General features: G+C 45.2%; 1 protein-coding gene across 2 annotated transcripts in view; it reads right to left on the reverse strand.

Moving 5' to 3' along the window:
• The window catches only part of SGPP2 (sphingosine-1-phosphate phosphatase 2), a 105477-nt gene that overhangs the window by 18050 nt on the left and 72258 nt on the right, over nt 1–15169 (reverse strand). Inside the window, exons 3-4 of one of the 2 annotated variants that reach the window (XM_028105290.2) lie at nt 9689–9868; nt 7044–7133 (exon numbers count right to left, since the gene is read on the reverse strand). In XM_028105290.2, the coding sequence (XP_027961091.1) occupies nt 7044–7133; nt 9689–9868 (270 nt within the window). Of the gene's footprint in view, nt 1–7026; nt 7134–9688; nt 9869–15169 lie in introns of both variants that reach the window. The other variant, XM_088021541.1, reaches the window with a different exon arrangement.

The following is a 15169-nucleotide window of genomic DNA, read 5'->3' on the forward strand; positions in this document are numbered from 1 at the left end:
CCTCTGAAGGTGAATAATTTATTGAACTAAATTTGTTTTTCTTACGACTGAATTTGATTCAGAAATAGGCTCCATTCTCAGGTTTCAGTGGTTAGTTGAGGATCATAGCAGATCATTCCACCTCTTCTTCTGTTTGGTCTGTTGGTAGGACAAACCAGCAATGATGGAGAAAGTTGCAACAACAATAAAGTGCATTGGCAAGTGCATGCCAACATTTTCTGGGATGTCACAGCAGCAGTGAGCATTATGGGAGAAATTTGTATATACATATTTTCCCAAGGGGCCAAAGAATCTCTTTCAAAAATCTGTGTGTAAAATCTTAAAAAAAAAAAAAATCCTATAAATAGGGGCACCTATTTCTTTACCTTGAAATAGTGGCTCCGTCAGTTAAGCGTCTGCCTTTGGCTCAGGTCATGATCTCAGGGTCCTGGGATCGAGCCCCACATTGGGCTCCCTGCTTAGCAGGAGTCTGCTTTTCCCTCTCCTTCTCCCTCTCCTTCTGCCTGCTTATGCACTCTCTCTCTCTCAAATAAATAATAAATAAAATCTTAAAAAAAAAATCATGTAAATAAATGGGAAGGTCTGATTCATTTTACAAAAGTGGATCGCACAGATTTTGAAGACAGCGCATTTTCTGTTAAGAGAGGCATACGATTATAAGCTTATAGAAACACCTCACCCTTCAGTGAAACTGTAGCACACTGTATCATCCCAAAGGCAAGTACCTAATGAAAGAAACAGGTGGAGACTGGGCTTCTGTGGAAGGTTTAACCCAATCTCTTGCTCTTACATTACGAGTAACTGGAACTCACCTAAAGCACAAGTATAACCCCGTGGTGCTAGATCCCAGCGCTGGGCTCCACCCCTGCATGTGGTTGTTTATTTATTTGGCAAAAGTGAAGGCATTCTCGACACAATCTAGACTTTAAGCATTTATCCAAGCTCCCTTTTCAGCAATCCGGGATTTAAGGACACTTCTGGGAGGTTGTCACTGACCTGTTTTCCCCATGGCCACCCTGCCTGGCTGACTCCACCTCAATGGACCATCTCCGTAGCTGCCAGCCTCGTCCACTTGGCTTGGCTGTCCAGCCATTAGCCTTGGAGAGTCGGGCTAATTGTCAGTTAGTTGTCTCAGGTCTGAAAACCTACAACACTAGAACGGCTTCTGAGGCCAACCAGTTTCTACTGCAGCAGGAAGGATGGATGAGGCTTCTGGTCTGAGACCAACTGGCCCCATACTAGTCTGTGCCTGCCTGCTTCGGCCCTTTACATTTTGGCTCACTGCCCACGAGGGGCCTCTGGCCTCTGCACGATTCTAGTGCATGGACAACCTTCTGTCTTTGCCAATCTTGGGCAGGCTGCATTCAAGGCTCAGTCCAGCTCCCCTCCTGGATTCGGAGCACTCCCGGCTAGCCCACTCACCTCCCACTTGCAGGACAGACAGAAAACTGAGCCCCAGCCGGGGCTTTTTGGACAGTGTGGAGAAAGCAGATCCTACATTTATTGTTAGGAATACATACCACAAGCAGCTCTTGCTGGAAATGCCCTAACTTCAGTTTGATTGATATAGAAGCATATAACGTCTTCAGTTTCCCTTTATATCATCCTAACAAATGGCTGTCGGCCCTTCTCCTACGGTGGTTAACGAATAATGATTTATTTCATCTTAAAAAAACACAACAACAACTTTAAAAACAACAGAGGAAGAATGTTCTACCACGAGTCCTTATTACCTATGAAACCAGAAATAATTCTCTATTTTAATAAAAGAATAAAAATATGTCTCTCCAAGGTAAAGAAAAACCAATGTGCATAATAACGGAGTGCTCAGAAACACAACCAAATTCCCTTTTTATCTCAGTAATTAATTTACCCTATAACGGAAAGTAAGGCTTGGTTGGGTAGAATTCATATTACAATTAGCTTTCTTTTCCATATTAAGAAGGGGAGTTTGAAGTAAGGTTTTTTTTTTTTAAGTAGTTTCAAAGAACTTGGAAAAAAAAAACATGCCAAGACTGCTCTAGTCCAAAGCCAGAACAGAGTTTTGTATGGGCTGCAGATAATTTAATATTTGAGAAGCCTTTTCAACGTTCTCCAACTGCAACCAAAACTAAAGCAATAGGGGAAAAAAATAAATGAGTAAGCAAATAAAAAATAAAACCCAGTATCTATATAACTATCCACAGATCAAACAATTTAGGGACAATAAAATAGAACAGCATTTCAGCTAATTCAAATTCAAAATAGTGGGACAACCATTCACTAATCTAGCAACAACAACTCCGGCTAATTTTACCGTTAACATATTGGGGATAATTGCCTTATCAGTCAAAAGACTTAAAATCAATTCTGTTCAAGTTGATTAATCTCAGGCACCGAAAACTGAGCATGAAACCTTCTTGATTTGCTCTAATCCTCCTTTCCCCACATAAACAAGCATAATGCCCAGTTTCTGAGTCCTTGGAAGAGCAGGAAAACACAATAATGTCAATGTAGAAAGGATACCACTAGGGATTTGCCTGCCCTTTTCTTCTGACAACAGACCCATTTCATTTTGGAGAACTGCTCCTCCCACAGGCCAACCTTAATCCCAACCCTAACCATCCCTGCCCATCGGGGACCCTGCTCACACAGGCTGGCTCCTACCCCCACTGGACCAATCACTGTCCTCGGCACCCTTCCATAGCGTTTGGTGCAGCAATGGGCTCACTGTGCAGGTCAGGCCATTAGACGCTTTCCTGAAATTCTCTCTACTACAATCCTTTCAGGAACAAAACAGAATTTAAGCCCAGAGCTCCTTGGATCTAGCCTCAGAGAGAAGGCAGCCCAAGAGCACGGATCTACCATGTGAAGAGATGTACAGAGAAGCTTAAGGATGAGTGGGGAGACTTCCAGCAAAGATCTAGACCGCAAGTCCCGTTCTCCCAATGGCTACCTGCCCTCTGCCCTTCCTACAGCGTGGCTATAAAAACCAATACATTTTCCTTTAAGCTTAAGTGAGTTTGAGTTGGTGTCTATTATTTGCACCCTAGGAGTCCTGACCTGTGCAGACAGTAACTTCTTAGGTTTGGGAATTCTGGGTTGTCTTTCTACTCCTTGTTCTCGGGGCACTGCCTTTGCAGCCCACGGAAGTGACTCCTGGGGTCTTGTTTCTGCTCTGGGACCTGTTCCTCTTCCTGAGCCTCACTGGTCCAAGGGTAGCACACAGGGCAATTAGTTTCCAGACCTCTGGAAATTAAGGTTTTGATCTGAGAGAGAGGTTGTGGGGTTCTTCGAACAGTAGTCCTCCAGAGGGACAGGAAGGCATTCTCGGAGACACCATGGTTCTGGGCTTTTCAGAGGTTTAGTTGCTCAGCCCCATCCATACTGAGTTCCATGAGCTGCCCCAGGCCTTCCGAGACATTCTACCCTGTCTTTCTTCCTTCCCCACCACTCCCCTTCAGCTGACTGCAATTGGTTTCCTCTTCAAACGCAGAGAACATGAAATTATACACAAAAAGTTGTTTCTGTAAATCATTGGTTAGGACACTTTTCACTATGGGAAATGTAAGACTTCAATAAAAATCAGTTGAGCAATAATGAACTTTTTACCTTGAACAACAAGCCTAGAGGCAGTGTGGCCCCAGGTGTGGTGGATCAGCAGCTCAAGGATGTCATCAGGGCTGCCATGTTTTATTTCCATGTTTTGCCATGAACAGTACTGACTTCTCTCAAAGGTTAGTTCCCTTAGGGTCCCCAGATGGCTGCCACTCACAGTTGGGGCTACCTGGGTCATACTTCACATCCAACAGGAGATGGAGACACTCCTAATATCCCGGCAGTGGTGTGAGAGCTGCTCTAAGAAATTTTTAAGAGTCAGAACTAATTCAGCTTGGTGACTGCCTGGCTGAGGAGTGTGGGAAGGGAGGAGCTAGGGCGGTGCCCAGCTTTCTTGCCGAGGCATCTTGGTGGATGGAGACACCCTTCTCTGAGGTGCAGCCAGAGCTGGTTTGGCAGGACAGTGACCCCACGTGTGGGTTCGCTGCCTCCTCAGGCTTCATTCAGGCCTGCCCAGGAGTCAGCTTGGGGCCTGTCCCCAAAGCCTTGACTTCAGCGAGCAAGCCACTCACCTCTGACAAGGAGTGATTTCTTAAGGGGTGAGATAAGTAAATTTCTGTTCTCCTTGAATTGCTTCTGCTTCATGGGCAGAGAACCATTTGCATGAAGCAGGCAGCCCCCTGAATGACATGCGAGCTGTTTGTGTCCTCACTGCACACCATTAGGATTCATGCTGTGGACATGGCGGGTGTCTACATAGCATCTGTCTCCACCTGCCTGCCACCTGCCTTCTCCAGTCTGGTTCAGGCACAGGCTCGTGGCCAGTTCTAGAGGATAATTAGTCTAATCATGGCTCTCAACCCTGGCTGCACATAGAAATCTACAGAGGATCTTTGAACAAATACCAATGCTTAGGGTGTGTGTGTGTGTGTGTGTGTGTGTGTGTGTGTGTGTGTGTGTGTGTGTGATTTCCACTCTTCAGTTATTGTGAATAATGCTGCTGGTATGAATGTGGGTGTCCAAATACCCCCAGGGATATTTTTACAAAGCTTTCCATGGGATGAGAATACACAGCCAGGGTTGAGAACCATTAGCTCATGGCAGTTCCTGGTGACCGCAAGGGGTCTGGGGGAGAGGCATGCCCCCTTAGTCGGCCTGATCAAGCTGCTCCAGGCTAATTATCAGCAGCTCATACCTCTGTCACCATCAACACTCAGGGACCCAGAAGGGTGAGGTAGGTTTTGTTTACTTCCATATCTCAATGATCAAGCTCCCGGCCTGGCACCCTGCAGCAAACTACTGAGTTGCTGTTGAAGGAAGAAGACTTCCAATCTATTATTTAACTGGATCTTACTATTAAAACCAACTGCCCCCTTCAGCTGCTAGAAATTATGTGCCATCGAACCCTGGGCCATGCGTCTGTCTCCACTCGGGCCTGGGCCTGAGTCAGGGTCTCAGACCTTTATAAAATAAAATTGCACTTGTGGAAGGAGCCCCGGGGGGAGGAGTGGGCAATGGGGGCACAGGGTAGGGGTGGAAGTTGCTACAGCTTCGCTCCAGTTTCTTCTGGGACAGATGCTCCAAAAGGAGCTGCTGTGCCCATTCCCTGCAGCTGAATGAGAGGCTTAAGTAATCCTCCCCACAAATACCTGCTTCCCTATCCCCATAAAACACTTGAAAAAGAAAAGCCAGACACGAAGCTGTGTTTCTCTTGAGGTGGGTTTTCTGTGATCTCTACTCACGTCTGCAGCCCCACGTCCTCGTATTTACGCTGCTTCTCATGTTGACCTGAATTCTCACGATCATTTTTTTAATGACAGCCTATGGAAATTTAAAAAAGTAGCCCCAGATAAAAGAAATGCCAAAACACCCGCGAGACTTCTGCCTGGTTCCATTTTTAAGTCTGTGGACGTATTTGGAGAGAACCTCTTTCTAATGCGAAGCAGTAGTGTGGCAAATCAAGAATGCTCTCCTCTCTGTTCCCCTGTGGGCTCAGAAGCCAGATGCGCCGGGTGACGGGACGAGGACAGCAAGGACACATCTTAGGAGGGAGAGGAGCCAGGCCCCTAACTGCTCCTGCAGAACCTTCCAGATCTGGTCAGGCCGGAGTGAGGATGGGGCGAGAGAAAGCAGCGGCGGGCAAATTCAGGGGCAGAGCTGGACCTTAGTTGAAATGTGGAATTTTTTAAAAAAAGATTTTATTTATTTGACAGAGAGAAAGAGAGAGAACGCAAACAGGGGGAGTGGGAGAGGGAGAGGGAGAAGCAGGCTCCCCGCGGAGCAGGGAGCCCGATGTGGGGCTCGATCCCAGGACCCCGGGATCATGACCTGAGCTGAAGGCAGACACTTAACCGACTGAGCTGCCCAGGTGCCCCGGATGTTTGGTTTAACGTGGAAACTTTTCACATTCATTTTGATTTAAAATCTTTCACCTTGGTCGCGGAGCTGTCTGGCATGCCGTTTGTGCCTTACTTCCCTCACCAAGGCCCAGCCTCAACTCCATTGGCTCTCGGCTTCCCCTTGCTTTTCCTTGAGTTAGGGTGTGCATTTTCATGAGGGAAGCAAGATGTCTCTCTCTGAGTCTCGTGTAGCCATAAGCTTGTTTTCTCTCGGCTTATTTCCTCGCTACCCGTTCACCTCTGCTGCTTCTGCCCTTCCCAACCCTCCCTGCCACCCTTCTTGCAACTGCCAACACCAGGCACCGGGAGGAGAAACAAGAGGGTGGCCTTTCCTAACAGTTTTTGAGCTTCATATGGAGAGTACAACAAATAGCAAGGGCCCATTCCTTTCTAGAGACATCTTTCTTAGGCCAGTTATGATGATCAGTAGTGCCCCGTGGTAAACCATAGCCAGCCTTGTGCTCTGGAACCTCAAGGCAACTGGCTAATACACCAGGAAATAGAGCTCTGAGGTGATTTTAACTGTGCTAACCAGAGCAGCCCTTGAAATTCTGAATATGGTAAAAGGGTAGCTGAACTTTTAAATGCAGGTGGGTCTCTCTGTGCCCACCATGGCCCCCAGCCCAGAACAGTACAGAAGGAAGCGAACCCATGATTCTGAGCTCTTTTGACCCAGTGGGACCCCTTCTCTAAAAGGGCAGCTGAGATCCTTAAAAATCCAGGCCTGTCTGTGTGAGGGTCTAAGTGGGGAACCCTATCCACCCACTCGTCTCCTTGACCCTGGGTGTTTTTCCTGCACTACTTCTGCATCATCAGTAAACCAACATGAACCTAAATGACTGAGCCTCTGTTGCCATTCTAGCCAATCTTCCAAGTCACGAGGGTCTAGCCCAGGTGAGCCTCCTTGATATTATCTTAATGATTCATTATTATTATTATGATGATGATGATGATGCAGGGGCCACAACATAATAATTACTTACCTCATGGGCCTGATGGGAAATATAATTACACATGCAAACAGCTGTAGAAGTGTGAAGAACACACTGATACATCGGCCGCAGGGTTATTGGGACAGTCACCCAAAGACCTGACCGCAGGACTTACCAGCACCGTGTGCATCCCGGTGTACAGTCTGCTGAGACACACCAAGGTGGAAAACACCACAGCCATCAGCAGTCCCAAAGCAAAGGGATACTGTGAGGGGAGAAGAGAAAACAAGGCCATGAGATTGTGCTCACACGGTTTGACACGGTGGGAGGAAAGGGTTCCCACCCAACGACTGCTAGCCTCACCCTCAGTTTCCCCAGAGCGGCAGTCTGATGGTCTCAAACCACTTGAAAAGTGGGAAAAAGAGCAAAAAGAAGGGGAAGATGCCTATGACATCGTTAGAACTTGGCTTAAGGCCTCATGACCACAGACATGGTGTGGATAGTTTTCGTGAAGTAAATCATTCTTTACTTCAACCTATTCGTCGCCCAACATGTATGAAGTGTAGTGTGGAGCGAGGGGCGAGGTAGATGGGACAGTCCTATCACCCGGAAGTGCAACCGACAACTTCCTCATTGAGCGCTGGGCGGTAAAGCTTGGCCACCACTGGCTTCCTAAGGAAGCCCAGCCAGGCTAAGAACGGGCACCTTTACATACAGATGTTGAGGCAAAAATCCAGACTTTACTACATCTCATCATTTGCTGGTGGGTAACTACAGCAACCAGAGGAATCTGGCTACTGCTGAGTCCTATAAGGAGCACAGGGGTATTCTGCTTATAAACGAAGACGTAGAGACATAATCCATGTGCTTCAAGCACTAACACCTGTGGCGTCCCATGGTGAAAAGAATAAAGATGGCAGAGAGCTGTCTACGTTGTGTGAAGCACTTTAGAGTCACCCCCTCCTCCCATCTTCGCACAATCCTATGAAGTGGGTTCTATCATTAGCTCCATTCCACAGCTGAGGAAATCCTTAACCTAGATAATCAGTTACGTCGCTATTAAACTTTAGCACACAGACGCTGATAGAAGAAACGCAAATCATCCCATTTGGTCCTCACAACAGGAGCTGGCCCCAGAGAGGCCAAATGACCTGCCCAAGGTCACTCAGTCCGTAAAGGGTAAGAGTCAGAACCAGAAGCCCCCTCTTCTGAATCCAAGCCCAGCACCTTCTTTCTGATGCAAGATGGGAGTACAATTATACATGGTCGTAGGTCTTTTCTTAATATTTATCATTAACCGCGTCTTGGATTTTAATTTAAGAAAAAGGGTTAGAAATGAATGAGTTAATGCTTTCAAAAATTAGAGTCTGGGCATTAGCCTGCACACACAGTCATATAAATAAGCCATATTTAGAACTGTTTACAGCAAATAACCCAAATAGCTAAATATATTTATCATTAAAAATTGAATAACAGCTCAGGCTGAAAACTGCTGCATCATATGAGCTGAAAAGAGTTTTTTGAGAAGGACCAGGAGGCCTTGAAATGAGTCTATAAACAGTGGTTGTTGCTGTGCTCTTGCAGTCAGCTGCTGCTTGGGGCTTTTTTCCTGCACAATGCCTCTCTGGATGCTGACAGCAGCCCGATGGGGGCCGGCCTTGGGCTGCCCGTGTCCTTCTGGGGCATATGCCCTGTGTACGATGTAGCTCCTAAGTCTGCATTAAGTGAATTCAGACAGTACTGGAGATCACAGACATTTCTGATCTTGGCATGACACGTAAGTAAGTTACAATAGATTATAATATACCAAGTTGGACATACTCCTTAGACCCATCCCTTTCCCATCCAGGAAACTGAGGTCTGACCCCCAGGTGACTAGGCAGAAGACGTTTCTACCATAGACCAGGACCCAACACTAATCTTGTCTTTGTCCAACGGCATCAGGTGGACTCCCCTAGTTCTGCACAACCTGGAGCACAAAATGTGCTCCCGTGTTTTGAGGATGAAGGGACGAGGCGAAACAGTACTGTCTTTTACATACAAGATGGTTAAGTTTAATGAAATCTGAATTGTCCGGAGAGTAAAAGGTACTATTTATTAAATGAAACACAAACTTGGAGCAAAACTTCTCAGGCAAAAAAAACTTCACTGCAGTACTAGTGCAACTTTTAAAAGGTCTGACTGTAACTGGCATCTAAGCAGATTATTAATTAAGTGACATTCTTCTATTTGCAACATTTATCAACCTGCTGTCCCTTAGAGTACTCTAGAAAACATGGAGCCATTATTTCTAGTGGTTGAGCCCCAACCGGGGGCAGAGGTATCCTTGGGAACCAATGTGGGGCCCAGACCCTTTCCTGTCCTGGGCCCTGGGGAATCTAGCAGGAGGATTTATCTGGGGGAATCATCTCAGTCCTGGAGGACCAATGATGAGGATCCTAAGCTCCTCCCGTCTGCTACAAACAAGAAGATGAGAGAACCGATAATGTGCGGTCTAGTTGGGCAGCTCAGGGTAACGATGCTCCGCTGGGGAGACTCCACACCCTGTTCCTGGGGCAGTCCATGTTGTCTCGTGGTGGGGGTGTTGTTCCTGCGGGTATCACTTTCACCATGAGGCATGGCCTCATTTGGACGCTAAGCCATGTGTCACTTTCTCTATAAAGAAATTATCACTGATGGCTCAATACATTTCGATCCCCCATAGTCTTCATTTCATAAACCTCAAAGTTCCTCAAAAAGGAAAATTCTGAAGCAAAACCTCTCTTTACTGCCTCACTGCATGGATGAGGTTAAACGGGAGGAAGAGGAGTCGGGCCTCACCTGGTATCTGTCCATAGTAGAGATGAGGAGGGTGAAGGATATGGCCGTGGCCGCCATGGCGTGGGTGGACGGCATTCCGTACTCATCAATCACCCTTTTCTCCAGCTTTACCACAGGTGGGGAGAGGGGACGAGGCCACTTCAAGATGTCCTTGGCCACCTGGCCAATATACATCACCAACTGCAAAACCAAAGGGCTGAGGTGAGTCCAACCAAACAAGTAAAACCCCTAGATGGTGCAAATTTATTTTGGGGTTCCCAGTCTGTTGGCTGAAATCACCATCCTCTCTGACCCAGCTACCAGCTGGGAAAGTTTTGTAGGATACTATTTTAGTCTGTAAAAAGAGAAACAGACCTTTTGAATTCCAGAAGACCACTGGGCCAGTAAGACATGACATTAACACATCTTCTTTTCTTTTCTTTTTTTTTTTTTTTTGAGATTTATTTATTTTAGAGAGGGAGAGAGAGTGCAGGAGTTGGGGGGGGTAGGGCAGAGGGAGAGAATCTTGAGCAGACTCCGAGCTAAGCGTGAAGCCCAAGGTGGAGCTTGATGCCACGACCCTGAAATCATGACCCCAAGTGAGACCAAGAGTCAGATGCTTAACCGACTATACCACCCAGGCACCTCGACATTAACACATATCTAAATTTTAGTGATATACTTAACAAGCATTTCTATACGTTGTATGCATGCCAGGTACTGTTCTAAGAGCTTTACAAATATTCATTCACTTAATCCAGTAACACCAGAGAATGCAGATCCATTTTATGGAGGAATAACCACTGTATATAGTAAGTGGAGGACCAGATTTGAAACCAGGGAGTTTTGCTTCAAAATCTGTGGCTGATGCTACCATGATAATACCTCAAAACCCAGGACAGTTCTCAAATCAGACAGTCTTCGTTTTCAAGTTTTAACCAGAAAAGCAACTGTTCTGAAGTTCTGCTTAAAAAAGTTTTGAATGCCACTGTTATTCCTGATGCATGTAGGTAACACACTGGATAAAATTTAATTTCTTTCAGTCATCAGGAGCATCAGTAAAATAAATGGCATGAATATTTTCAACCCTAAAATAAAGACAACTCAATCTACAGTTTTTTCAAATGATTTTCATGATGTTTCATGATGACATGAACGAAAAAACTGCCCCCCCCCCCTTTTTTTTAGAACACAAGATAGAAATCAGAATTTGGCTTCTGTATCCTTCAGAGATGAACCAGGACTATTAACCACAGACTCATTTTGTCAGGGAACTTTACAGGATGATTTCAGGATCGGTGATAAAGAGAGAAGAGCAACCCATTCCCCCAAGTCTGCATTTGCAGCTTGAAGTGTGGTCTGAGGGTGGGCGGCGTGCACACCACCTGGGCACTGGTTTCAAAGGCAGAATCTCAGGCCCCAGCCTCCTGGACAGACGGAGTTAGAACCCCATTGTCACAAGACTCCCAGATGGTTCGTGTGCACACGAGAATCCGAGGAGCCCTGTTTGACACTATGTTCTCGCCTGGGTCCCTTTGTCATGGGCTTTAATCATAAACCTAACCCTAATTGATTTTACTAGGGCTTTCTTTAGCTCGTGATGGATGGAGTTACCTTGCTTTGGAACAAAACCCATGAGGAAGGACTATTTCAAAATAATGTTCATTAGTCAGCCAGAGTGCTTTAGGGTTTCCACATTCTGGTGCTTTCTTTTAACTTGTTTATTTCGGAGCATTATTCTAGCGTACGCACATCCCCCAGAAGGCGCTGCTTATGTTTTCTGCTCCGCTGCCATTTTGCTCTGGGTTAAAAAACCAAGAGCCACTGTCTGTGCACAGCAGGCCAAATCCACAGGCTTTTCAGTGACAATCACTGAATTCCATAGCTGTGATTTCTAATCGGACTTTGAAATTCAACCTCTTTACCATCCCCTTATTACCAGGAACTACTGTCCTGGAAACCAACTCACTCTTTCATGTTTCTGCCTCCCTCCTGTGAACCTGTAAAAACCACATCAGACTGACAATTATGTGTGCAGTTGGAAAGCTCACAGCCATCACTGACTACCAGGAATGTCGCAGAAGCTTCTTGAGATGGATTTCTCAACACTGTCCCTTCCCCACTCACCAGCAAAAATAAAACACGGCTCGTGTAATAACTCTAGTTTGTTCAGAAATTCTTGAAATCCTCAGACAGGGACCCTTAATATCATTAGGTGAAGACAGCCAGGGAGGCCTTCAGACAAATTTTTAAATTTCCTTGAAGTTGACAAATCCCTCTGACTTCATTTCTATTCTGCCTTCTGTGTTTGAAGGATGTTCTTAAGAATATGGACAATTGTTCATTTTCTTTCAACAATATCACCACAGCATCACATTGTATCTGATCAATAGATTTCAAGTAACAGTTACCGTAATGACAGCTCTCTTAAAAAAAAAAAAATAGGGTTATATTTTTCAAGTCCTAAGAAAGGAGTACCACTCGTGGGTTGGGGAGTCTCTGCCTTTGCTTTCACTACAGCAAAGCAATGATGTGTCGAGCCCTGGGTTAGGTTTCAAGTCCGTGAGTGGAGAAAACTGTCGCATAAACAGAAGATCTGTTTCAAATATGCTTTGAAAAGAATTATCCAACGAATTCTCTGGATATGTACATGTGCAGAGACAGAATGAAGAAGCCAGAACAAAAAACAAAGAAAAAAGAAGTACATACTTATAAAATTCTTGAAAGTGGCTTAACTTTATAGGACAGAAAGCAGACGGATGGTTGCCGGGAAAGGGGTGGGGTGAGGAAGAAATCACAAATGGGCATGAGGATGTTTTTAGGGGTGATGGATATCTATCTTAACAACTGTGATGATTTCAGGGATATGTACATATGCCAAAATATTCCAACTCGTACGTTTTAAATATGTGTAAAGTTTGTGAACACACTAAGAATTGTGGAATTGGACATTTTCAATGGGTGAATTGTATGGTATGTGCATTATACCCCAATAAAGCTGTTAAAGACATGCAATTTACTGTATGTCGATCACATCACAAAAAGTGGCTGTCTTAGCTTGGGTTGCCATAACAACCAAACATAAACTGGTGGCTTATAAACAATGGGAATCTACTTCTTACATTCTGGAGGATGGAAAGTCCAAGATCAAGGAGCCAGCAGATTTGGGGTCTGGTGGGGACCTGCTTCCTGGTTCACAGACAGCCATCTTCCTGCTCGGTCGTCACCTGGCAGAAGGAGTGAGGGAGCTCTCTGGGATCCTTTTTACAAGGGGCACTAATCCTATTCATGAGGGCTCCACCCTCATGACCAAAGCACCTCCCAAAGCCTCCACCTCCTAATACCATTCCATTGAGCACTAGGTTTCAACATGTCAACATTTCCAAAGTTCTCTCAAGGATGAGGAGGTGTGTGGGGGGGGGTGGGCCTGGCCATGAGACACTGTGTAGAAGGGCATCTAGGTCTTCAGTCCATTGGAGGTTCGGGGAACAGGTGTAGCCAGACCTGATCTGTCCTCCGGTGTCCTGGGCAGAGTGGGGGCAAAGACATCAAGACTAGAGGGAAGGAGACCAGGTAAGAGAATATTACAAAATCCAGGTGAGAGAGAAAAGTAGGATCAAGGTCAGCAAAAGTGGGGCAGCAGACAGATTAAAAAAAATTTTTTTTTAAGCTGGAAGAATGTTGGATAGGTTTATAAGTGTTGGAAGAATGGCAAGTAGAAATTATTTAAATAAGAGAGAAAAAAATCCACAGATATTGATGGACTAGGAACCCAGAGGTGATCGTGTATTTGGAAATGTTTAAGTTCAGAAGAGCTAAACCACTGGTCCTCATAAGGGACATATGGTTTCCCGGGAGACACTCTTGGTTAGCTCGATGATGGTAGGCCCTGCCGGCATGAAGAGGGCAGGAGGCCAGGGGTGTGGTGTGCCACTCACACACAAGATGGTGCCATTCTCGAACATCGTTTTTTGTCTCTGACATGACTCTGGAGGGCTCTACCAGACATTCTTGTAGGTGAACACCTCTCTGTAATCCTCTGAACGGAGAGCCTAAGTCTGTGATACAAGTCAACACCAAATATTTTTTGCAAGGTTTGAACATGCACCGAAGGTTCTGAGAACGTAAACACCAAGTAAACAGAGGGAAGACTGAAGTTCGGTTTGTTTGGAACTGTATCTAGAATGGCTCACCATTTGGAGAAACTGGGTCACCGATGGAAATGCTGCTTGTTGTGTTTGGGACTCTAATGTCACATGCCCACGTCCACGCCACTGTAGTTGACGCACAGGGACACTGTGTATAGGTTCAAGGATCCTACTACCCTACGTGGACAGGCCCCAGAATTTGCTTATTTTAAAAGCCACCTTCTTATTACAAGGCAGATTTTTAGAAATTACGTAAGTAGGTCATATTTTCTATGAATCTCATTTAAGGAAAGCAACAGGGGCACTACAATACATTTAGAATATAAAAGGAGGTGATACTATGCTAAGTTTAGGAAGACAGACACAAAAGACCACATATTGCATGATTCCATTTATACGAAATGTCCAGAATCGGCAGATCCAGAGAGACAGAAAATAGATTAGTGGTTGGCTAGGCCTTGGAGGCCAGGTGTCTGTAATCAAGGTGCCAACAGGGCCACACTCCCAGGGGTTCTTGGGCAGAGTCCTTTCTTTGCCTCTTCTAGTTTCTGGTGGCCACATTCCTCCAGTCTCTGCCCCTGTGATCACACTGCCTCTCCCCCATCCTTCTGTCTCCTGCTTTTCTGTCCATCTCAACTCTCCCTCTGCCTTTTTCTTATAAGGGCACTTGCCATTGGATTGAAGGCCCACTCACATATCCAAGGTAATCTCCTCATCTCAAGATCCTTAACCAAATTACCCCTCCCATTATTCTTTTTCTAAAAAAGATATTCTTTTTCTAAAAAAGATCCCATATAATTGGATGTAGACGTATCTTTTTGAAGACTGCCATTTAATCCACTATATTCAGCAAATAGTGTGTGAATGACAGGCACTGTGCTGGATTGGGGATCACCATGAAGAACAAGGTAGACGAGGTCTTTGTTCTCATGGAGCCTATGAATCGAAACATTAGCAGAAAGTATGCTTAGCTTCTTTGCATTTTATTTGCTTCAATAAAACAGCATTGTCCTGCTTAAAAAAAAAAAAAAACAACTGTGCTGGGTCGGACAGAATCAAAAAGTCTAATATATTAAAAACATTACTGCAGAATTAAGCATCAATGTCATTAGGGAATTACAAAATAAATCAGGGAGATATCATTACACATCTGTCAGAATGGTCAAAATCTAAAACACTGACAATGCTAAGTGCTGGTGAGGGGAGAGTAACAGGAATGCTCATTCTTCGCTGGTGGGAATGTAAAATGGTATGGCCACTTTGGAGGACAGTTCAGTGGCTTCTGACAAAACTAAATATTCTCTTACAGTAAGATTCAGCAATCATGCTCCTTGGTATTTAACCCAAATGGAAC

The sequence above is a fragment of the Eumetopias jubatus genome, unplaced genomic scaffold, assembly GCF_037043125.1.
Source record: "Eumetopias jubatus isolate StellerSeaLion01/CBP00866 unplaced genomic scaffold, mEumJub1_p1.0 scaffold_3, whole genome shotgun sequence".
Taxonomy (NCBI): Eukaryota; Metazoa; Chordata; class Mammalia; order Carnivora; family Otariidae; genus Eumetopias; species Eumetopias jubatus.